At 38.9% G+C, this 22,733-nt stretch overlaps 3 protein-coding genes across 3 annotated transcripts; all 3 read right to left on the minus strand.

Annotated features, from left to right (window-relative positions):
- Positions 1-1,915: 1,915 nt before the first annotated feature.
- Positions 1,916-5,686, minus strand: lrrc59 (leucine rich repeat containing 59). The gene is made up of 7 exons (XM_070927552.1): positions 5,572-5,686; positions 5,316-5,375; positions 4,846-5,004; positions 4,202-4,306; positions 4,046-4,118; positions 3,550-3,741; positions 1,916-2,881 (listed from the first exon to the last, which is right to left on the minus strand). The coding sequence occupies exons 1-7, from the start codon at positions 5,671-5,673 to the stop codon at positions 2,601-2,603; spliced, it is 972 nt and encodes a 323-aa protein (XP_070783653.1). The 5' UTR covers positions 5,674-5,686; the 3' UTR covers positions 1,916-2,600.
- A 2,079-nt stretch (positions 5,687-7,765) lies between these two features.
- Positions 7,766-14,245, minus strand: LOC139303601 (5-hydroxytryptamine receptor 3A-like). Its single transcript, XM_070927448.1, has 10 exons — positions 14,209-14,245; positions 12,931-13,091; positions 12,273-12,317; positions 12,043-12,152; positions 10,773-10,942; positions 10,428-10,588; positions 9,118-9,328; positions 8,887-9,033; positions 8,650-8,735; positions 7,766-8,002 (listed from the first exon to the last, which is right to left on the minus strand). Exons 1-10 carry the CDS (start codon positions 14,243-14,245, stop codon positions 7,766-7,768), a joined length of 1,365 nt encoding a protein of 454 aa, XP_070783549.1.
- Positions 14,246-16,421: 2,176 nt separating this feature from the next.
- On the minus strand, positions 16,422-22,526 carry LOC139303602 (5-hydroxytryptamine receptor 3A-like). The gene is made up of 10 exons (XM_070927449.1): positions 22,487-22,526; positions 20,479-20,639; positions 20,219-20,263; positions 19,967-20,076; positions 18,892-19,061; positions 18,527-18,687; positions 17,575-17,785; positions 17,301-17,480; positions 17,022-17,107; positions 16,422-16,661 (listed from the first exon to the last, which is right to left on the minus strand). The coding sequence occupies exons 1-10, from the start codon at positions 22,524-22,526 to the stop codon at positions 16,422-16,424; spliced, it is 1,404 nt and encodes a 467-aa protein (XP_070783550.1).
- Between the last annotated feature and the right edge of the window lie 207 nt (positions 22,527-22,733).

The following is a 22,733-nucleotide window of genomic DNA, read 5'->3' on the forward strand; positions in this document are numbered from 1 at the left end:
GAATTATCACTGTGCTATATGGGACTTGAAGACAATACGGAGCTTTGTAAAGATGGAAATACAACATTATTTATTATAAGTTAAGTATCAGGTCTCAGTGACACTGAACATGATTGTTAGTCAGATTAGTGCATTAATAATGCAGTGATTAATTTTGAGCCAATTCACATCATTCACATTAATGTTTGAAGTACTGACTGAAATGGATATCATGTATCATGAAAGTAGATTTATTTGCAGCTTCTGGTCATCTGTGTTGCTGTGGAGCTCAGCTCTTATATTCAGTCATTTCCTACTTCCTTGTTTAAATTAATCATTTCTCCATGTCCGTTCAGCTTTGTGCTTCTTGTATAACATAAGATTAACTTAAAGAAAAAATACACTAGATAAGATTGACACCACGCTCATGTCTGTACGCTAAATATGAAGCTACAGCCAGCTAACTTAGCTTAGCATAAAGACTGGAAGGAGGGGGAAACAGCTAGCCTGGCTCTGTCCAAAGTCATGTATCTCGTTAGTTTCGGGAACCGACCAAATCGTGTCTCTAACATCAAGTATTGGAAAAAAGAGTTAACATTGAATGCCTGTTTACTCATTCTTTAATTGGATATTTCCTGATTTAAATAATGTTTTGGCTACTTGTAGGCTGTATGTTATTGAGCCAAAGTTCTTCTTCTTTTAATTACTGATTAAATACTGATGCACTTGCTAAGTTTTGTTTATTTTGTTAAATGGAAATATTTGTGAAGTATTATAAAAGTACAGTACTGGCACCAGTATGAAAACAATTTAATTCAATGTGTTAATCCCAAATCCTCACTCTTTTCCAGTTGTTAAATTGTATTCACCAAGATCATTCTCCTGATACAAAAAGAAACACAGCATTAAGATATTTCTTGCAATGCATAGCCATTTATTGACGCCGACAGTGTTTGAGCGTGGACAAAACTTCACAAGAACCACAGCAGCAAAGGCAGCTTTCTGCACGAAGACGCCCTGATAAAATTAAATTAATTTGCATTTCAAAAGTCACCAGTTAAACTGAAAGAAAAGTAAAATAATCTGCCAGTTGGTTCACATTATAGATGACAGATTACAATATCGACACTTGGTCCTTATTCACCAGATGATTTGGGGATTCTGAGCTACAGTGAAGTTAAATAGTGTAACCACTGCACTCTTTAAAAAGGACCATATCACTGTTTCTACAAGTGATATTCCCTTAACAACAAAACATGTTTATTTTATATTACAGCTAACCTTTTAGCAATTTTTTCAGCTGTGTTTTTGTACTTTTCCTACCATCCATGCAGCCACTGGTTTCCATTTTGTCTGTGTAATCCAACCATCCATCACACTGACCATCGAGTCTGGATATATTTGTGACGTTTAATTCCTCGTTCCAGTAACTTCACTTTAACACGAATTATTGCAGACTTGATGTTTACTGTGATGGATTCCACAACAGTTTTAAGAGTCTGCCAATTACTTTTCAGCCTGTATGGAAACCAATGAGTGTACGTAAAGTAGGTAAACTACATCAAAAGGTCAAAGCGTGAGTTGTAAAATGGATATCTGTGATGTAGACAGGATTTCTAGCAAAAGGGCTAACAGAAGTAAAATGATCAGTATGGTCCCTTTAACACAGTTTGTGTACTGGGAAGGATGAACATAAGAGCCTGACAGATACTGGATCTTTAAGGCCAATACAGATATCAACATCTGAGAGTTTAAACTAAATTTGATGATGATTTATCTGCCGTTTTTTTAACATAAACTAGAGCTGAAACAATTAGCCAATTAATCGATCAACGACTATATTTGTAAATCAATTAATCATTACAGTACTGAGTGGGACAAATTATGTAATGACAACGTTGTTTCTAAATGACCTCAAAGATCTTTGGCATTTCTGTTCTGCAATTCCTTGTTAGTTGGGAGCTGACAGAAACGCACCATACTGTTATAATCGTGACTCGTGCATCAGTTGAGCTCTAGTTTGCATGCCAGACGGTGTGTATTAGCCGTGAGTTTTAGCTGGTTTGACTGACGTAAGACTATAAAGACAAGATCAGGCCACAAACAAGTGAGTTATACTTTCACACAACCTTCACTGCACATGCTCAGACTGCCACATCTAGCACTGGCTGAAGCACAACTCTGACTGGCAGTTAACATGTGCCTCGACACTCCAGTGCAGCACAAACAGGGCCACCTGACGTTTCACCGAACATCTCTCAAACACAACCCACGCTCCATGTAATGCACCGAAAACCAAAACCAGCTCTGGTGCAAAACATGGTCAGCAGGGAGACATTTAAGACGATGAGTTTTTTTTAAAAACAGGCTGTAGTACAAAGAGGGTACAAGAGCGACAACAATTCCATAGGAATTTAAGATGATTTGAACACATCTGTCCATCCCCCTTTATCTATCTGTACAGACTCTTCACCTCCCAGCACCTCAAACAGGGTGAGGGGATGCAGGGTTGCCCATCTTAATAAGATTCATGATTTCAGCATATAAAAAAAAAATCCCAGGATTCACAGGTGGGAGTGGAAAACCTGCATCTCTGGAAGTTGGTGGCGACAGATGATCTTTTAGTTCTTAGACGCTTGTGTGGAGTCAAGAAACTCCTTCGCTGCGGATGACAGATTTTGCACCAGCTGTCTGACCACACCCTCCTGCTCTTTGGCCCAGGATAGGCTGTCGTCCACGGCGACGTTGACCGGCACGCACACGGCTTCCTTCTGCAGGTCGGTCAGCTGGCAGGCGGCGGCAACTCCGGCCAATCCCAGCAGCAGCAGGAGGAGCAGCTTGAACATCAGGCCAACGAGAGAGCGTCGAGGTTTAGGCGCCGATTCCACGACAAGCTTTTTATCTGCAGAGATGAAGCCAGAGTGGGCGACATTAGAACGACCTAAAATACTAAAAACAAACTCTTAAAGAGGTATATCTGAGTTTTGCTTGTTTGGCACACTACCTATCAGTCAACTACACTAATCAAGTACACTAAACAGGTCCTGAGGGTGAGAGTCAGCAGCTTGTCAGTGCAAGAAATAACAAAATTATCACTATGTTTCTTACAAAACCCATCTTTGCTTATTGTTTGTTTTCCAGGTTTGATTTTTCAACAACATGGCTCATGAATGTGATGCACTGCTCGACTGCTTAGTTAATTCAACTTTGACAAATAACAACAAGAAGAACAACAATAAAGCTGTTCACTGTGACAGTCTGTTTTTCAAAAACACACAAACAAGCTGAAGCCAGCAGCTACCTAAAAGGTGGGAAATCAACCTAAAAGCTATCAACTATTGTTGATAAGAGTTGCCATGCCTGTAATCTTTTGGGCATATATCAGTTTGGAGGAAAGGTTGGGATAGTGCGAAAACTTTCAGCCTCACATAAATTAGTCCATTAAAATTCTTTAAAAAAGGAAAATACTTCTGTGCTGGAAATACTCCACCAACAGTGTATTGTAACGTCAGTGGAAGTTTAGCTTGGTAGTTAAAACATGAACTATCCCTTTAACAGGAGCATCCAGACCTGCTGCCTGTCCGTTCTTTTTCTTCTTCTCCTCGCTCTTCTTCTTCTGTTGTTCCCGTGCAGCCATGGCTGCCATCTGAGCGTTGTACTCTTTCCTCCTCTTCTCCTTCTCCTCCGCCTTCTCCCGTTTACGAGCCTCCTTCTCTCTGGCCTCCCGCTCCCTCTGCTTCACCTCCTTCTTCCTCTCCAGCTCTGATGGAGACATGAAGAAAAATGTGTTTAGAAGAGATGCAGTCAGACGGACAAATCACATCCCATTTGTTCATAACAGGACATTAATGTAACTGTATTTCAGGAGGCTTGTTTCTGGTTTCCTGCAATAAATAAAATGCACTTCGTCCTCAGCAGATTAAACTGCTGAGAGACTAGAAATCATGTCAACTCATTTTGGTCGGTACTGTATCAAAACAGTATTGAGGTTTGATAACTAGCCCTATTGATGAAAATGCAGTGGATCAACTCCATTAACAGAAGTCTCCTGAAAAACATTTCCCACCTTTTTCCCTCAAAAGGCGCTTCTCTCGTGCACGATCGACCTCATCCTGCATAGCTCTCATGTGCTGCAGAACCTGAAAGAAATTGGTCTTTAGTTTTACATACTGTAGACTGCTTCACTGATCTTTTCTCAATCATTCTTCTCTTTCCACCTCACCTTGGAGGCACACTGTTTGCACTGCTTCTCATCCAGACAGTCCCCTGCTGCCTTGGCCAGGCCGGCCTCCAGCGGGTTATCCTTCAGATCCAACCACTTCAGACTCTGAGAACAAACGCGCGCACGCAGAGAGTAAAATAAATACTGTCAGAGATCAAAACAAAGCCAGAGTCTCACACATCCTGTAAGTAAGGAGATCATGTTTCTCTACATTTGAGTCTGCATTGATATCAACTTCTTACGACTGACACAAGAGCAGAGTACTAAAATACATCAGGGAAGGTCAGAATTTGTAACTGTAACTATATCACAAAGTATTCACACTTAAAGGTTCAACATTTCGGGAAATACGCTTATTCGCCTTTTTGCAGAGAGATCCAGGCTAGCTGTTTCCCCTTGCTTCCAGTCGTCAACAACAAGAACATCAGGCTCTGTTATACATAAACTCATAATCTCTCTTTCCCCTTTCTCTGACAGACAGGCCAAAAAAAGTTAATTTCTCATGGTTTCCAGTTAAGTAAACCTTTTTCAGAACTGACAGCAACAGTGTTGAAATTACACATGTTGACGTTGCAGCTTTTGGTTAATAGGATCTGTACATACAAATGTAACATGAGCAAACAGTGCTTGCGTCTGGCACCCACCCTGAGCTGAGAGAAGCTGACGGGCAGGACCGTCAGCTTGTTGTTGTACAGGTCCAGATGTTGAAGGCTAGTCAGGTTTCCCAGGTCATCTGGCAGACAGGTCAGCTGGTTTTTACTCAGATCCACCTTCACCAGGTGGGTCAGGTTGCAGAACTCTGGCTACATGAAAGAAAAAACAACTTAGTCTTAATATTCTCCGTTTGTTAGCGACAGTGACAACGTTGGAAAAAAAGGTTTAAGGTTAGCAGGCAAAGTGAAAGGCAGTTCACCCTGTAGAAGTCACATACTGATTCCTCTATGAACATCCTAAAAATACTGTACACTTGTACTTAGTGATCTTAAATTCACATTAATCCTCACTTCATTTCGGCTAAACCCAAGATAAATATGAGGCCTTACAAAAAAGGTTGGGAACCAGAGATTTAAGGAGTAGAAGTGTTTTAGTACAGTGTGACAGTGTTTGTACTTACAGGAAGGGAGGTAATGTTGTTGCAGGACAAGTCCACAACAGTTGCTTTGGTGAATAAAGCCTGTTAGGATAAATTATAGCATGGGTCAGTTTAATATAAGTCCTAATTGTACATTTAATAAGCATTCTAACCAAGAAATGTGCAACCACAGCATGCCAGCCATGACAGCCTAATGTTAAAAGTTACAGTACATTAATATAATGCAATGAATGTTTAATTTGACAACATTTTCACACACAGACGATGAGTAACCCACCAGCTCTCTGACTGGCACCTCAGTGAGGTTACACAGGCTCAGGTCCGCTTCATTACCACTGATTTTATCCTTCAGGTTCAACACTTTGCTGTTTTTACTCATTCTGGAGTCTGTGAGAAAACACACCGTTGAGTTCATGTGAAAAATAAACACTGACACGAGGGAATTTTGAACCAATTTGAACAGTTTTCACTGCGGACACTTTTGACTAGCAGAGACCAGGAAACCCCTCTAACGTTAACGTTTGACGTGATCTGCTCACCTGTTATGAAAGCTGTGACAAGACTGTGTTCAAATGTGACAAACGAAGGAAAGAAAACGAGTGGTCCAACTTCTGAATGTGAAAGAAAGTTGGTGGAAAAGCTCTGAGACGCTGGTGAGTATTTTTTGGCAGCACTAACTGCCACAATGAAAATCCACGTCACTGATTGAACGACAGCGCGGTGACGTCGAAGCGAACAGCGCCGCCTGCAGCCCCGGAGGACACACTGCACACTGACTGTAATTACAGTCCATGGTACAGAACAACAAAAACGTTTACCAGCAATATCATCACATAGTCTTTAATGGCTAAAAAATAACACATCATGTGCATATACATTACCTAGTTTTACAAGAAATATCTGATTCATTTTTTTTAGATTAGATTCAACTTTATTGTAATTACATAACCTTAATTTTATTTAGCTTTTATCCAAAGCGACTTACAATAAGTGCATTTCAACCATGTGGATATAATTATAAAAATGCAAGAATCATCAAAGTTAATGAACTTCATCAAATATGCTGAACTGCTTCAAGTACTACATTTAGAAACAATAAGAGTTAGAGAAAGGTTGGTTGTTTTTTGTTTGTTTGTTTTTATACATTTTTATGGGCCGAAGTGCAGTCTGAACAGATGGGTACACGTAATTGCACAGAGTACAAGTACTGAGACAACAAAATACAGTTCAGCATCTAACCAGAAGTGCAAAAAGCAGTAAAGTGCAGAGTAATATAGATACCATTGAGGGTTTGAGGCATGTGCAGCAGTTACAGTAGGAAGTGCAGGTATAAGTATAAGTATAAAATATATAGTGCAGGTGTACAAGTAATGCTAATAGTAGACATTATATACAGAATAAACAGCTGGAGATATGATATGAATACGGTGTATACACTATAGATCAGATATGTACAGTTAGATTTGAAAAGACTATACTCTATACAGTTCCACTTGTAATTGCTTTTTCTTAATGTCTAACTTTAGCCTCTTTCAGCTCATTGTTTTGGTTCACTGTCACACAAAGAAAATATGGAGAATAGGTTTTGTTTCTGTTGTTTATTTCTGCATTACAAAGAGTCTGATACATCTCTTCAGAGCTGGTATAGAAAGCAGTTGTCAGGACTGTTATTCCATTATGAATACATAAAGCAGAGCAATGCAGATAGAGATATGGACAACATGATATTACTGAACCCATGTGGAAAAAAACCATTGTATATTTTCAGAGTATCATAGATGTGTTTCAAATTGTTAAAGGGGCACTGGACCAATTTACACATGAAAGTCAAGTTACTTCTCACAGGCAGTAGCCCACTACACAGCCACTTATTCAAAAAGTGGCAACGTGGCCAACACATCATGTTTTGCTTAATGAAAGGGCAAACAGCTTAACAAATGCCATTAAGTACATTGTGTTGCATTTACACAACAAAACAAAGCTGTGAGAAACATGTTTGGTATGAATTTGCTTGCACTTAATTGCATACTTAATTGCATGCTTAATTTTATTAATTAAAACATTTTATATGTTTTTGGGTGGATTATAAGGTTTGCCCATGAAGATATATTTATGTAGGATAACATGCAATTTTGCTGACACCTGCATGCATTTTTTTTGAATATTTGTATTGGTGGATTCCTTGTACATATAGACTATGCTTATTGCACAACAGAGACATAAGATGGCATATTAGTGTATTAGAATATTACAATACAACATGTGTGTTCGATATGAATCACTGAGCGTGAAACATGCAACTGGCAGATGTGTGTAGCTGCAGTACCACTGAAGGATTAAATACTACCTGAACAGTCCAGTACACCTTTCCTCATCAGCAGTGGGAGTCTGTGACTTTGTGTTTACAACTTCTGATGTTTACAACTTCTGGGAACTAAAACTCCATCGCTATGTTTCATTGTTTAGCACCATTATTCTTGTGCATCACTCCAACTGACAAACATATAAAGTAAAAACAGACCGGCAGCTGTGACATAGAAAATGAAGAAAACTCTGTTGATTGTTTTCGTCACTCTGGTCCAGTAGCCGGGCTTCCCTTCTTCCTTCTTGCTCTTGAGGAGCTCAGTCAGTGTTTTCACCACCTCCCTCAACTCCTCTGAGAGCTTTTCAGAGTCGTGAGACTCCTCTGTCAGTTGGCTGCTGCTGCCCTGAAAAAATGGTTTAATAAACAAAATGAATAAGTGTCTTACAGCTGCTACATTTGACATCGTCTAGGTTCTGCAGAAGCAAACCACCCCAGCATCACCCATTACAATAATGTATTATCCCACCGATGCCATGGCCATTTCCAAGCAAAATGCCACATGTAATCAAATAAAAAATATAATTCATTCGTTTACCTATATAACTATATTTGCACTTGCTTTACTGTTTTCAATAAACATGTTTCTGAGCATAATCAATGCTTTGGTGATCAGTTTGACTTTCGTTTAGAGTTTCAGTGTACTAAAATTTTCAGAGCCAGTCAGAGCTGACAGATGTCTATCAAAGGAGGCAAGACAAAACATGCATTTCCATCCACCTGTTTTTATGCATATTTTACATTTGTGCATAAAAAACCTGAGTGGAAACTCAAATCTCAAAATGACGTGGAAGTTGATGTATCAATAAAAGCAAAAGTATAAAACAGACTTAGCAAATGAATCATGACCAGGAAGTAACAAATTACATTTACTCTTGTTACTGTGCTGTAATTTCTTCTGGATAACCAACAAAACACAATCAAAACTTTTCATGGGGACTATTGACAAGGTTAATTTGGGTTAAATTTCAAAAAGTGCAACTTAATCCGAACCTCTTTGGCCACCGACAGCAGTTCAGAGGGAGTTTCACCAGCAGACACGTCACAGACAGACACACAGTGAGTACATTTCTTCACCTCTGAAAGAACATATTTCACACAAACATAGTTGTAGCATATTCAAAATGATGTAATTAACCATTTTGTATAATACATTTTACATCTGTTGTAGGGAATCTGGAAAACATAAATATATATGCAAACTTCCCTATTTGTTGTAATGAATCTCACCTCTAAAATAGTTGCTGATTTTGCCTCGTTTGTCCCCACAGTCCTCATTCCTCTCAGCCTCATTGTCTTTGTCCATCAGATGCATCACCAAAATCGTCTCCAGGAGACTCAGCAGCATCAAACCAAAAATCCCAATGCAATAGACCGCTAAAGGGAGAAGGCAGCGTACACATACAAATAACTACACATTGAGTCAGTATATGTGTTGTTCCTGCTCAAGAGCTTCTTTACCTATAAGTGGAATCCTGTCTGAAGAAGACGGCAGGATGTCATTCAGAATAAGTTGTAACACCGTGACAGCGAGCAGCACAGTGACCTTGAAGCTGAGCTTCTCGCCCCCGGTGTCTGAGATCAGGAAGGAGGCCAAGTCCAGACACAAGAACAACAGGACGGGCAGCAAGAAGTTGACGATGTAGAGGGCAGACCGCCTCTTCATGTGGATCTGCGAAATGATGTTAAAGGGTCAGGTGGCTGATCTATACATTTGACAAAGCTAAACTAAAGCAACTACAGGTATTACAGGTATGTAGTACACAACAAGAACAACAAGGTAATCTGTCCCGAGCCCATGTTGGAATTGGTGTAAGAACCACTCTAATGATTTACTTTGGTAAAAGTAGAAAGGAAAGAGGAAGTGTAGAAATTGTACATTCAGAGTTTTGCTCAAGAACAGCACAGCAGGTGGGAGGAGAGTTTCATTCAATTTGGTAAGTGCTATTTTACGCACTGCGCATGTGGGTGCGTGTACCACAATGCAAAAATGGATGCTGCCGCTATTTTTGCTGTCGAGCACAAGTTTCAGTAAAGTCTTAATATGTTATCGTTGTAGTTATTGATCTAACATTGTTGTTGAGGATGTCCACTGGCAATTACAAAGTTCTGCCGCCATTTAACGAGAGGAAGTCTTACGAAAGTTGGAATAATTAGGTTGAAATTTGGAGGCTGGTTACCGACTTGGAGAAGAAGAAGCAAACCTTAGCGGTTGCCTTATCGCTAACGGTAAGAGCAAGGGACAGTACACTGGAAATCACTGCAGAGGATTCAGACAACGATGAGCGAATGACTACTCTTCAAAATTGGACTCTGGAGTTTGACCGTATCACAAGAGAAAATGGCGTTTCGATGGAATTAAATTAACTTAACTGCTGAATTTGAACGTTGGTACAACAGAATACGTACATTCAAAATGGAGCTTCCAGATGTTGTATTAGCTTTCAAGCTACTAGATAATGTGGGACTTAATGTTAGAGACAAGCAGTTGGAGCTTACCGCTTGTCCAAACCTCTTGTTTGTGAACGTGAAGTCAGCCTTGAAGAGACTCTTTGGTGAACTGTGTACTACACGCGGTTAACCAGTGAGCGAGAACGTAAGTCAAGTTCACAAATTCAAACGGCTGTTCAGGCACAAATCTTTTTTTCAGGCACAAATTCTGTTTACGCCACTAACTGTAACAAATACATTAAAGCACTTGAGACAAACAGATGTGGAAATGGAAAATGTTTACTTTCCACCTCTGCGTGTCTGTATCTAGAAATACTCACAGTATAAACGATCACGCTTTGGATGAAGTCAAAATTGTTGACAGTTTCGTTGCTGACTGTCATCTTGATGAACAGCCACTCGGACTGGGTCTGCATCAACTTGCGAGACCACTTTGTGATCTTTGAAGAGTTGAGATACTGAACGAGCTGTATTTCCTTGACTGAGGTGGGAGATAAAAATAAAACTGTGAGGTTTCCCTGCAGGTTAACAAAGAAGGAATGTGTGGCATGTGTGTTCAGGTAACAATAAACTGTAAAGCACACACGTGCATTCAAACTCACACAGACATGAGAACACATAAACAACTCATAGGGACTTTTATACACAACAGGTTACGGTCTCACCAGAGTGTATGACAGACTTGAAGGAGAGGTTGCAGCTCTGACTGTCGAAGGGGAATTTAAAAACTTGCATGCTGCAGGTGCTGACCTGCACCTGGTTGTTTGTAAGTTCGACTTCACCAGAACTGTCAACGGTGAGATAAGGACTCGGAGGGGCCTTGTCCTTCTCTGTCCTGTATGAGAACAAACACACACGTATGCTTTAAACTTAATTTCACATCATATATGATCTATTATACTATACAACATAACTTCATGTATAATACACTGAAAGTATGAAATTAACTTTGATGCATACCATATAACCAAGGGGCTGGGTTTATGACCTATACTGCAGCCAGCCACCAGGGGGCTTCACTTTAGGGTGGCTGTCATGTCGTCCATCTTTATATACAGTCTATGGTCTGGTATGACCGGTACAGTAGCTTATGGTGGCTAATGTTAGCTAATGTTGGCTAGATCTAGTTTATTGACTTTATGACTCCTCTCTACTTGTGATAGTGTTACACTACGCTTTAGCATTGACCATTTTTCAATAATTGCCACTTGTAGCCACAGTGGCTGCTGTTTAGCAAAAGTTACATAGTCTCGTTTTATATTACCCCGTGCATATCAAACACTTACAAGGTCCAGACGGGACCAACAAAAAGTCCAGGAAAAACAAGGTAGAAAAACTGATATTCTGAGGAACTCAGTTATGGTAGAATACACTTACCAAAAATGTAAGCTGTTAGTGTAAATGTAAGTAATGCTGGGGTAAACTTTGTATATTAATTAATAATTGATACTAATGTTTAAAACTGATTCATGGGGAATAAAACAAAAAATCAGGGGAAAGTGTATTCAAAGTAACGTTATGAAATAGGTTTGGCCAATATTTTTGAACGTCTTAGTAAACCAAAAAAACTTGAGGTTATTGAGGTTGAATGGACAAAATAACATGTAAAATATGATATATTAACTTCTATTGTGCACTATTGCTACTATACATACTAAACTATACATTTATTCAAAGATAACAGGCACCTTTAGGATGATGAACAGTTTGTTAGCACAACAGGAGTTTGAGAGTTGGTGTGGCATTAGTTTAATCTTGATTGGCTTTAATAGGTCAAATAAAATACATATATGCAATAAATATTATTGTAAATAAACAATGCTGTTGCTAAACTATAAAGTGTTTAGGCATCTAAATGCTTCAGTTTTTGTGTCATCACCAGTTACTGTGTGGGGATTTGTGAGTGTGAGAGCATTCACATACATTCAAACTTACATCTCTTCAATAGTTAGATCTGGCTTCCACAACACTTTAGTCGGAAGAGAAATGTTGGTAATACCACAGAATTCATCAGGATTCCAACCAATGTATTCATCTTGCCACCACTACAGAGGAAAACAAGGGGGAAAATGCATTTAAACAAAAGAAAGTTGAGTTTCCCAACAAGAGTGAGGGGTGGGAATTAATTCAATCAAAATGTGCTTTCTTCTTCAGAGAGAACTCACCATAGTAATCCAAACGTAAGAAATAAATTTCTGGTCCTTCTCTTTCTATGAGCAAAGACATACGTGTGAAAATCTCTCCAGCCAGACAAACTGTCAAAAAACTTAGCACAAAGTCAGTGTTAACAGTTCATATGACACAGTTTTGAACAGGCACACCAGAGTCATATGTGATGAGCGATGAAACAACACTTGAGTTAACAGGCGTCAAATCTAAACTAGAAATCACTCAGAGAGCTCAAACCTCCACCAAGGCTGCTCAAAATATATTTGGATCAACAAAAAAACACAGCATGATTCAGCATAAAAGGCTGACGGCAGCCATCAGGGAATATTAGAGCTTAGTACAAATATGAAATTTAAGATCGAATTTGTCATCAAATGCCATCAAAATGTTCAGGGTCACTCTGAGCTGATATGTTCATAACAGGTAGAATTATTGAATTTATTGGGGTAAACAGTCCATGCAATTTGTGTCAAATAGACAATAAGAATTTGGCAACTAGGAAAACGGTGTGAATATCAACGGTTGTAGGAGGCAAAAGACTGTGCGCTGTGAACACGAATGACTTGCTCCTTAACCCATAGCTTAACATTCCAGCAGAACGCTAACCCTAGCAGAAATAATAATCGTAATTTAGAATTACAAGCAACCACTTACCACATCTAGAATGGCATTGAGTAGTATAGCCAGGTATACCACTGTGGGTGAGTCATGGTGAATGACAGGCCGGGTCATGGAGTACAGCTCATTGTTTTTGGTCAACTTCAAGTGCTTTAAAACATCCCGGTAGCTGCTGTTACATTCAGAGGACACCCCATCTACAGAGAAGACACAGAGAGACACATTCTCTATAAGAGAATTCACTCTTATTACCATGCTGATTACCATGCTCTTAATTTGGCCTTTAAATTAGAACTGAACACCTACTGAATGTTTGAGGTATGATCTCATACCATTAAAAAATAATTGTATGTATCTACTGCTTCTGAATTCAACGATTTCCAGACATGAAATATCTCAACAACTATTGGATGGATTGCCATGAAATTCGTGTCACCAAAAGGATGAATTATAATCACTTTGGTGATCTCTTAATTTTTCTTTCAGCGCCATCATCATCTGCAAAACTAAAGACATCCCCATCAGCCTCAAATGTGCCTTGTACAAACTAGCGAATTTTAGCATGCTAACACGCTAAAGTAAGATGGTGAACATGGTAAATATTGTACCTGCTTAGCATCAATATGTTAGCATTGCCACTGTGAACATCTTTGCATGATGATATTAGCATTTAGCTCAAAGCACTGCTAGGCGTAAGTGACTGTAGAGTCTTCTAAGATTCGTTAGATGGGTGTTGGCCGAGACGTGGATCAGCTCTACTCGACCACTAAATGATTTTTAAATGTGGGCATTATTAAAGTACGTAAAGTAGTATAAACAGACTCTCCATTTGAGATCAATCTGCTGTATACAACCAAATACATGGTGATGCAATCATGGTCAGCAGCACTTAGAGCTGTCACTCCCATTATAGCCGAATACACCACAGACTACAGCCTCCAAAATGATCATAAACACCTCTCTAAAACAAACAATAACTGAACATTATAACCTTCATGAAAGTAGGATTTACTGCAGGACTGTTGTATGAGACTGAATTAGTTTTATCTAGATGTACCTAATAAACAGGCAACTGACGGTATATAAGGTAATAATAATATATATAATAAAATAATAATAAAGACAAATTCTCACTCAACCTCTAGTATCTAATTTAAAAAATTCGACATCTTTTCAGAACGGTGTCCTCGTTACTCTTGATGAGCAAGACTTCACTAAGACCTTGGTGGAAATGAATGCCAATGAAAGCCGTTCACAGTGAGGTCTGTGGGTTATCCAGACCAACAGGGACTCTGTGAGGAAGAGAAACCTTACCTGTGAGCAGGAGCAGAAAGAGGAAGCCAGCGAACATCGTGAGGCCTGGACCAGTGAGAATCCAAAGTCTGTGAGAGGTGTGTGTGCATCACTGCTTACTCTACATTGTTCAGAAATGTTATCTCACATTTATCCTCACACTGGAAGAGGGCTGGGCAACTGAATGACCAATCCTTTCTTGAAACACTGTGGGCTGATTAATAAATAAATTCAGTCAAACCAAATGCACTTTACTGCTTGCTTCCATTGCCACGCAGTATTAAGGTTGGTGATTGGGGCTGTGGCCTTGGGGTTAAGATCCCAACCACGAACCACAATGTCCGCTGTTCAAGTCCGGGTAAGGACCTTTGTTGCAACTCCCTCATTTACTGTCATCTCTCTGGAAGTGTTTGACAGGCATGCTGAATACATGTTTGCAGCTCATTTAGACCCAAACAGGCCACCGTCCCAACTGTTTGAAAACACTTCCGATAAAGCATAACTTGTGTCACTTGTCGAGGTTTGTTTTCTAGTGCGGAATGAGCTCAATACTGTCATGCATTTTTTTTACGTTTCCGGGGCCTTGTCTCCGCAAGTCTACTGCTATTGAGGACCTGCAGTTAATGTCACAACCTCTAATAGCTGCTATACTGGTGGGACTGGATATACAATGCTATTTCCAGCCCTGCTATTTGTAAATGCATTGATACTGACTGCTGAGATAGCTAGTTTCATGTGACATAATCTTATCAAAGACAACTTCTATGCCCTAAATCAAAACGTTAAAAAAGTTAAATTTACCCATTTTCCACTCAATAAACATCACAGAAATGTATGAATATCTGCAATCAAAAGCACCAATGTCAGTAGAATTACTCTATTTATAGCTGACACACCATGACAAAGTCTGTATTGGTTATTTCAGCAGCCAGAAGTCTGATACATGTTTTCAGAACAGGACTTTTATTCCATCGTGTGAATACATAATGTAGCTTAAATACAGATGTAGATGTAGATGTGGAATAACTACTAATTACTCAAACAACAGGAGATAAAACACATGTACATGTCTTCAGAAAACTAACACTAGTATATATGCTTAGTATAATGGATGAGCAAACACAATCAAATAAACAGTAGGCATTAACTACATTGCATTTCTACACAAGAGAACTTGATTTGAATCTTAAATAATTTACACTTTCATGTTATTATGTATTTGATGGACTCATTGAACATTGTGCATATTACATATTAAAGGCATATATATTACTAGAACTTTATAGTACAACCAGACTGGTGTCAAAGGCAAATACAGAATATATGTGTTAGATGTGTAGCAGTACAGTAACACTACTGAAGGACTAAATACATATATATACATATATATATCTTACCAGCTAATTACACAGTTTGGCTAAAAACCAGGGTGTAGAAATTTGAGTACCATCAGAACAATGTGTTAGGATGGGAGACTCTCAAAGGTCCGCTACAACCAAAGATCCCTTGATCCCTTCAATACAAGTTACTTATAATTTATTACAGTTCTTTTATCACATAATTTTCCTTTAAATGTGCCAACTGAAATTATATAGCATGTCAGAATGTCATTAGTTCTTCATCAACTTGTACACAAAGCAGTAACGTCACAGTTCTATCATAGGCAGACGTCACACTAGCTTCCATCCAAATTTAGCGCAACTGTTAACCAAATTTCCAGAAAATCTACTAAAGAAAATGCGAATTAATGCGTGTTTCCATCCTCTACTGTTATGCGAACATTAGGAGTTGGTGGCGCAGATCCTTGGGTGCCATTAAACCACTGCAGAGGAAGAGGACACAAGGAGATGACGTAATTAAAAGAGCGCCAGTCAGATCTCAAACAAATGGAAATATAAGAGGATGACTGAATGTGATTTCAGGTGGGTCACTGCCCAGCACAAGACTTCCACCAACTCTGTTCAGAGAAATATCAGATAATGAAGAGGACACAGCTTAATGCCATTGCAGCAAAAAGACAACAAAGATAATTTTCTGCCTTAAGATAACATTAATGATAATAGTAATAATTTGATTGTGGAGGCTCTGTAATTATTATTATTATTTTTGATTTTCCCCTATGGGAGTGCGAACCCTCAATGGCCTACGTAAAGCAACAATGGGTCATTTTTTGTCTTTGGTCCAGATGTGTTAATGTACATGTTACATGGAACAATTATGTTTTAACATTAGCACTACTCATCATGTGCAAAGGTCCACGCTGAAAAGACAGTAACTAGAAACAGACAGGCCACTGTGATATAGCTAATGAAGAAAACTTTGTTGATCGTTTTAGCCACTCTGGTCCAGTAGCCGGGCTTCCCTTCTTCCTTCCTGTTGTTGAGGAGCTCCGTCAGTATTTTTATCACCTCCCTCAGGTCATCTGGGAGCTTCTCAGAGTCATGGGACTCCTCCGTCAGTTGGCTGCTGCTAACCTACAGAAGTGGTTTCAAAAACTGGTAATTAACAAGATTATGGACCATATAACTGCTACATTTGACATTACAGTTTGTGCCCATTATGATGAGAATAAACGGTCGGTTCATCCAAATTACCAACATATTGTCTCACTTACCTCTAGTAGTATGTTGTCTGGCAAATTGTTTTTGGGTTGGTTTTAAGATATCCATCTTTGAGTGAATTTTGTTAATCGTTCTCAAAAGAATTGAAAAATCTCAACTAAATAATTCAACAGGAACATGTCTATAATCCAAAGAACATACTGCCAACACTTTATTTTTGTTTGTTTTTTAATTTGGTTGAACCGACCCTTTACAGTGTAACCCAATCTTAACCTCTTTGGCCACCGACAGCAGTTCAGATGGATTTTCACCAGCAGGCACATCACAGACACAGGCACAGTGAGTCCATTTCTTCTCATCTGAAAGGATATGTTTGACACAAAGACAGTTGTGGCATATTCAAAATTATGTAATATAGCAGTATGTATTATAGTTGTAAATGTGTCCATGAGTATTCAAATCATGACTAAAGGTGTACACCATCATAGTAGTAAGATATAATAGTAGCAGTAGCAAACTGAACAGCGAGGGGACACTGAGTTGAGATCTCACCTCTAAAACAGCTGGGGAAGTCGACTTTGCATCGTTTGTCCCCACAGTCCTCACTCAGTCTTTTGTCTTTATTTGCCTTGTTGTCTTGGGGTGCAGAGTCTCTCTCTATCAGATGCAACACCAAAATCGTCTCCAGGAGGCTCACCATCATGAAACCAAAAATCCCAAAGCAGTAGACCGCTGAAGGGAGAAGGCAGCATCATTAATGTGGACAAATAACTGCTCATGGAGGCAGTATGTGCGCTGTTTCTGCTCATACGAAGAGCTTCTTTACCTATAAGTGGAATCCTATCTGAAGAAGACGGTAGAATTTCATTCAGAATAAGTTGTAACACCGTGACAGCGAGCATCACAGTGACCTTGAAGCTGAGCTTCTCGCCCCCGGTGTCTGAGATCAGGAAGGAGCACAAGTCCAGACACAAGAAGAACAGGACGGGCAGCAAGAAGTTGACGATGTAGAGGAGAGACCGCCTCTTCATGTGGATCTGTGAAATTATGTTAAAGGTTCAGGTGTTTGATCTATACATTTAACAAAGGCTAAACTGAAGCAACAGGTATTACAGGTATGTAGTAAACAACAACAACAACAACAACAACAAGGTAATCTGTAAGGCCTCAGGTGGTTGACCTTCCTACTCATATATGTTTGACAAAGGAAACTATGTAGCTCCCAGGTTACCAACAACAAGGTAATCTGCTCACGTCTGCAGAGGTTGAGGAAGCCATCAAATTATGTACTTAAAGCGGTTATGATCGCCCTCTCTCCTGGCATCACCTTGCGTTACGTTGCAGTTTTTTGATTTTCTGTGGAGTTTATTTTGTAGCAGCAGCTTTTGTTAGCATCAACATTTTTGTTACATCTGTTAAAAATGAATCTCTGTTCTTTTGGTTAATCTCTTGCATGTGCTTCCCTTATTTGCTCTGGTCTCAGAGCCAGGCCATAACAATCTCACACTATCACTCTCGCTGCTCTCATAGTGTCATTTTCAGCTGCAGCAGGCAGCAAAATGGCTCTAAAAACCCACTCCAAATAAAGGATTATGTTGCTTTGTGTCTGCAGGATGTTTAAATAAGCGACTGTTCGCTAACAAGCTCACTATATCAACTTGAAAGGTTATTATTTTAGGTTTAATGAAAAGTAGCAATATAAGTGAAACAGTAGAAAGTCTACATCTAGATTTTTTTATTAGCAGTAAAATGTTTGCATGTTTGTATAAAATACTTACAGTGTAAACGATCACGCTTTGGTTGAAGCCTAAATCCCCGTCCTTTTTCTCGGAGACGTTCATGTTGATGAACAGCCACTCAAACTGGGTCTGCATCGCTTCGCGAGACCACTGTGTGACCTTTGAGGAGTTCAGGGTGGTGTCAAAATTTATTTCTTCGTCTGAGGTGGGAGATGTAAATATTGTGTTAATGTTGTTAAAACATCATTATAATATTAATTAACTGTGTCAACAAAGACAGAATGCACAGTATGTGGTGGTATCTGCTGGTGTGTGCTCATGTGACAATAAACACGTGCATTCAAACACAAAACACTTCAGATGAACGTCTAGAAACGTTTAAACACAACAGGTAACGGGCTCACCAGAGTATGTGGCAGACTTGAAAGAGAGGGTGCAGCTCTGAACGTCGAAGGGGAATTTGTAAACGTGCATCTTGCAGCTGCTGACCAGCACCATGTCATTCATCATTTCGACCAAACCGTACCATGTAATGGTGACATAAGGACTCGGAGGGGCCTTGTCCATCTCTGTCCTGTATGAGAACAAACACACACACACATATTATGGCAAAAACTTTATGCTTCACACTGAATTTCACATAGCGTATCTGTTATACCATAAAACATAAATCTACATAATCTACAGTATGATGCAGTAAACTGTTTTACTCTTAAACTTTAGATTTTCCTCTAATTTACCTTAATGTTTCTTTAAATATAGAATACAGTGTCCTCACAACGTGATATGTGATATGTATATATCTGCTTGTTCCAACATTTGAGTAAATATTTTGTACATATAGGGTAGCTAATGAACTATGAAGTGTAATAATATAATGCATGAAACATGGAATATTTTAAGGATCGTTGAAAAGCTGACACTAAACTGGATTGCCGGCTTCATGAAGAAGCAGCTGAATGTTTATGAATCGGAAAAGTGAAGAATGGTCTGAATACAATGAATAGGATTTAAAAGTTGAATAAATCTCATATTACATTAAAAATGTGGAACATTTTAAGGTTTGAATGGAGTTTCAAGCTGAAAGTCTTGAAAAATGCCTGAAAAAGTGTGAGTATGTCTTAGTGCCTGTGTGTTTGTGTGTCAAACTCCACTAATCAGCTGTGTATCCCCAGATGCAGTCAAAGGTTGCCATGGTGATGGTAACTGCTTTATAACTCTTGCCTCAGACAGTTCATTTCATTGAGATTTTAGCTGAGGCGCACCACTCAAAGTCCTGCTTACCATGAAAAGACAGATGTATATATATACACATATATGTATATATAACATTTAAAATATATAGCACATGTTTAAAACCTGTTGCATAAATGTTTTGTCATCTAAATGCTTCAGTTTTTGTGTCATTCCTAAACATCAACATGATGCTCTATCATCAGTTACTGTTGTGAGTGTGAGAGCACATATATTCAAACTTACATCTCTTCAATAGTTATATCTGGTTTCCACAATACTTCAGCAGGAACCACTACCTGACGAAGATCACAAAATTCCCATGGTTCCCAGAAAATGTGTTCATTGTACCAGCTCTACACAGGAAAAAGGGGCGAGGGAGGGGATCAGGGATGAAGGAAGAAACACAGATTAATTTCAAAGGAAATCACTTTAGTTTCCACTAAAGATGAACAGGTGAGAATGATCAAAAAGTGTTGCATCTCAGAGAGAACTCACCACATAAATCCAAACGTAAGGAACGAAAGTCTGGTCAATCTCCCTCTATGAGCAGAGAAATACAGTATGTGTGAAAATCTTTCCAGCAGCACAATTATCATTAACCGACTACACACACAGTAAAACTGTCATAAAACACAGCGCTATGCCGGTTTTAATATAAAATACAAGTTTACAAACATCACACTTCATACAACACTTCAAAACAACCACAAAACGACACTTCAGTTAATACATTAATACATGACATTAAAACTTACCACATCTAGGATGCCAGAGATCAGCATTTTGAGGGTTACCCACGTAACATGTTTGTAGTGTTTAACAGGTCGGGCCATGGAGTACAGCTCATTCTTTTTGGTCAGGTTCAGATAGTTTAAAACATCCTGATAACTGCAGTTATGCTCAGAGTACGCCCCATCTACAGCAAACACATCAGGACACATTCTCCATGAGAGAAATTACTCTTAAAAAGGAAAGAAATCAGGAAATGTGCTCTTATTGACTTTTCTGCTGCTTCAGAGCTCTTTTTCTGGACATCAGATTTACTGAATGTGCTGTTAATTACTTATAATTCAGAATCCACTGCTTCTGAATTTATTATCAAGCCTTGAAAAACACCAACTCACAAATATCAGCAGTAATATCCAGTGATTGTGGTCACTGAAAGGCCATTATGAGATGGGTATTGGCAGGACTACGTGGCTTTATCTCATCAGTCCACTAATGATTTATGATTTTTAAATGTGAGCATTTTCGCAGTCATCTCCGTCTAACTAGGGCTCTCCATTTGAGATCCATCTGCTACACGTCCAAATGCGTGTTCAAATCAGGGACAGGAGTGCAATTTTCTACTCAAGGGCTGAACTAGAATAATAATTCTTAACATCTTCATCTTAACATCAGCACAGGCCAATCTTCATGCATTCACAATAGACCATGTAAACTTTGCTGAAATACTCTTTCTGTTTACTGTTTATACCAGAAGCATATATTTTAGTTTTATTACTGCACATGAAATCTGTCTCAAAATGCAACCAAAATCTTCAGTTTCAAGACTTCCATAATTAGGGCGACAGGAATAAATATTCATACATATAATTACAGAGTGTTTGTTTCCTCTACATACTTTCCCCAAAGCTCTGGTTGGAGTTCTGTTGATCATCAAGAAGCTGTGGTACCTCTGTGTAATTGGAGGTACTTCCACCTGACAGAAAGAGTATACAGGTCTTCATCTTCAATATTATTTCCATGCACACACATCTCCTTTGAAAACAATGCCAGCCACGCGCTGTCGCTGCTGGTAAATATTTTCTCACTTATCTCTGGTGGGATATAATTGGTTTTGAGATATCCATCTCCAGGATTTTTACCTCATCCCTAAAACAATGGAGGTGAATGGGATTTTGTTTGTGGCGTTCACAGCACTTTAAAAAGGCAATTAAAAACTCAAACAGCAATCGTTTTTCAGGAACAGTGTCCCCGTTAACTCTCTTATTATCGAATTATCCACATACCACACTAAACAGATTTCGGAAAGAGATATTCACAGTATTATTATTATTTTTAGTTTAATTTTCACATCAACATCCATTCAACATCACAAACAAAACATTCACCTCCACTGCTTTGGGATGGAAACCGAAATTTCACACAGACAAAACCAAAACTATCTGCACAGCTAGATACTGGTTAAGGACTTATATAATTGTGTGAACAGAGCTATTAATATTCATATGCTTTTTTTTTTTTTTTTTACAATTCTGATACAACTCTGGAAACACTAGAAGTCAAGTTTGTCAACCATACAACCTTTCTTGGTCCTTAAACTGAAACTTCCACGGAAACTTCATAATTAGGGCTACAGGAATAAATATTCATACATATAATTAAAGTGGACTTCTGGAGTGTTTGTTTCCTCTACATACTTTCCCCAAAGCTCTGGTTGGAGTTCTGTTGATCATCAAGAAGCTGTGATAGCTCTGTGTAATTGGAGATACTTCCACCTGACAGAAAGAGTATACAGGTCTTCATCTTCAATATTATTTCCATGCACACACATCTCCTACTCGGCATTATTAAGTGTTGACAACATTTATTTGTTTTTTAAAACTTAGAATCAACTCCTAGATAGATGTGATATGACACAAAGGAGTTTCATTAAATTAACGAGCAGCAGGAATGATGAGGAAATGATAAGTTTAACCAAACTGTAGAACATTTCTCAGAGCACACCTGTATGCATCAAACAGAATTGTCCCAGCTTACCTGTGAGGAGGAGCAGAAAGAGGAAACCTGCGAGTATCATGACTGTGAGAGGTCTGCACAGTTAATGAGCATCCCTGTCCTCTCTGTGTTGTCTGGAAATGTTTGTTGCAGCAATAATATCGTTGCTTTGTACTCAGAGAGGGCCGGGCAAATTTAATGACCAACCTTTTATTTAAAAAAAATATACATCTCAGTTGATAGAATCATGCCTAATGCAACAAAGCTGCCAGGAAGTGCCAACGCCCTC

This window comes from Enoplosus armatus, chromosome 20 (assembly GCF_043641665.1).
Source record: "Enoplosus armatus isolate fEnoArm2 chromosome 20, fEnoArm2.hap1, whole genome shotgun sequence".
In the NCBI taxonomy this organism is placed as follows: domain Eukaryota; kingdom Metazoa; phylum Chordata; class Actinopteri; order Centrarchiformes; family Enoplosidae; genus Enoplosus; species Enoplosus armatus.

Excerpts from the sequence above, each read along its gene's own strand:
- lrrc59 (XM_070927552.1), bottom strand. The coding sequence starts at position 5,673 with ATGAGTAAAAACAGCAAAGTGTTGAACCTGAAGGATAAAATCAGTGGT. Across the intron at positions 5,005-5,315 it reads ACAACATTACCTCCCTTCCT|CCAGAGTTCTGCAACCTGAC; the intron begins GTAAGTACAAAC and ends TCTTTCATGTAG. Across the intron at positions 4,307-4,845 it reads TCAGCTTCTCTCAGCTCAGG|AGTCTGAAGTGGTTGGATCT; the intron begins GTGGGTGCCAGA and ends GTTTGTTCTCAG.
- LOC139303601 (XM_070927448.1), bottom strand. The coding sequence starts at position 14,245 with ATGTTCGCTGGCTTCCTCTTTCTGCTCCTGCTCACAG. Across the intron at positions 13,092-14,208 it reads CTTTCTGCTCCTGCTCACAG|ATGGGGTGTCCTCTGAATGT; the intron begins GTAAGGTTTCTC and ends TCTTCTCTGTAG. Across the intron at positions 8,003-8,649 it reads TGCTGTCGGTGGCCAAAGAG|GGCAGCAGCAGCCAACTGAC; the intron begins GTTCGGATTAAG and ends CCATTTTTTCAG.
- LOC139303602 (XM_070927449.1), bottom strand. The coding sequence starts at position 22,526 with ATGATACTCGCAGGTTTCCTCTTTCTGCTCCTCCTCACAG. Across the intron at positions 20,640-22,486 it reads CTTTCTGCTCCTCCTCACAG|ATGGGGCGTACTCTGAGCAT; the intron begins GTAAGCTGGGAC and ends TGTTTGCTGTAG. Across the intron at positions 17,108-17,300 it reads CTTCCCCAGCTGTTTTAGAG|ATGAGAAGAAATGGACTCAC; the intron begins GTGAGATCTCAA and ends ATATCCTTTCAG.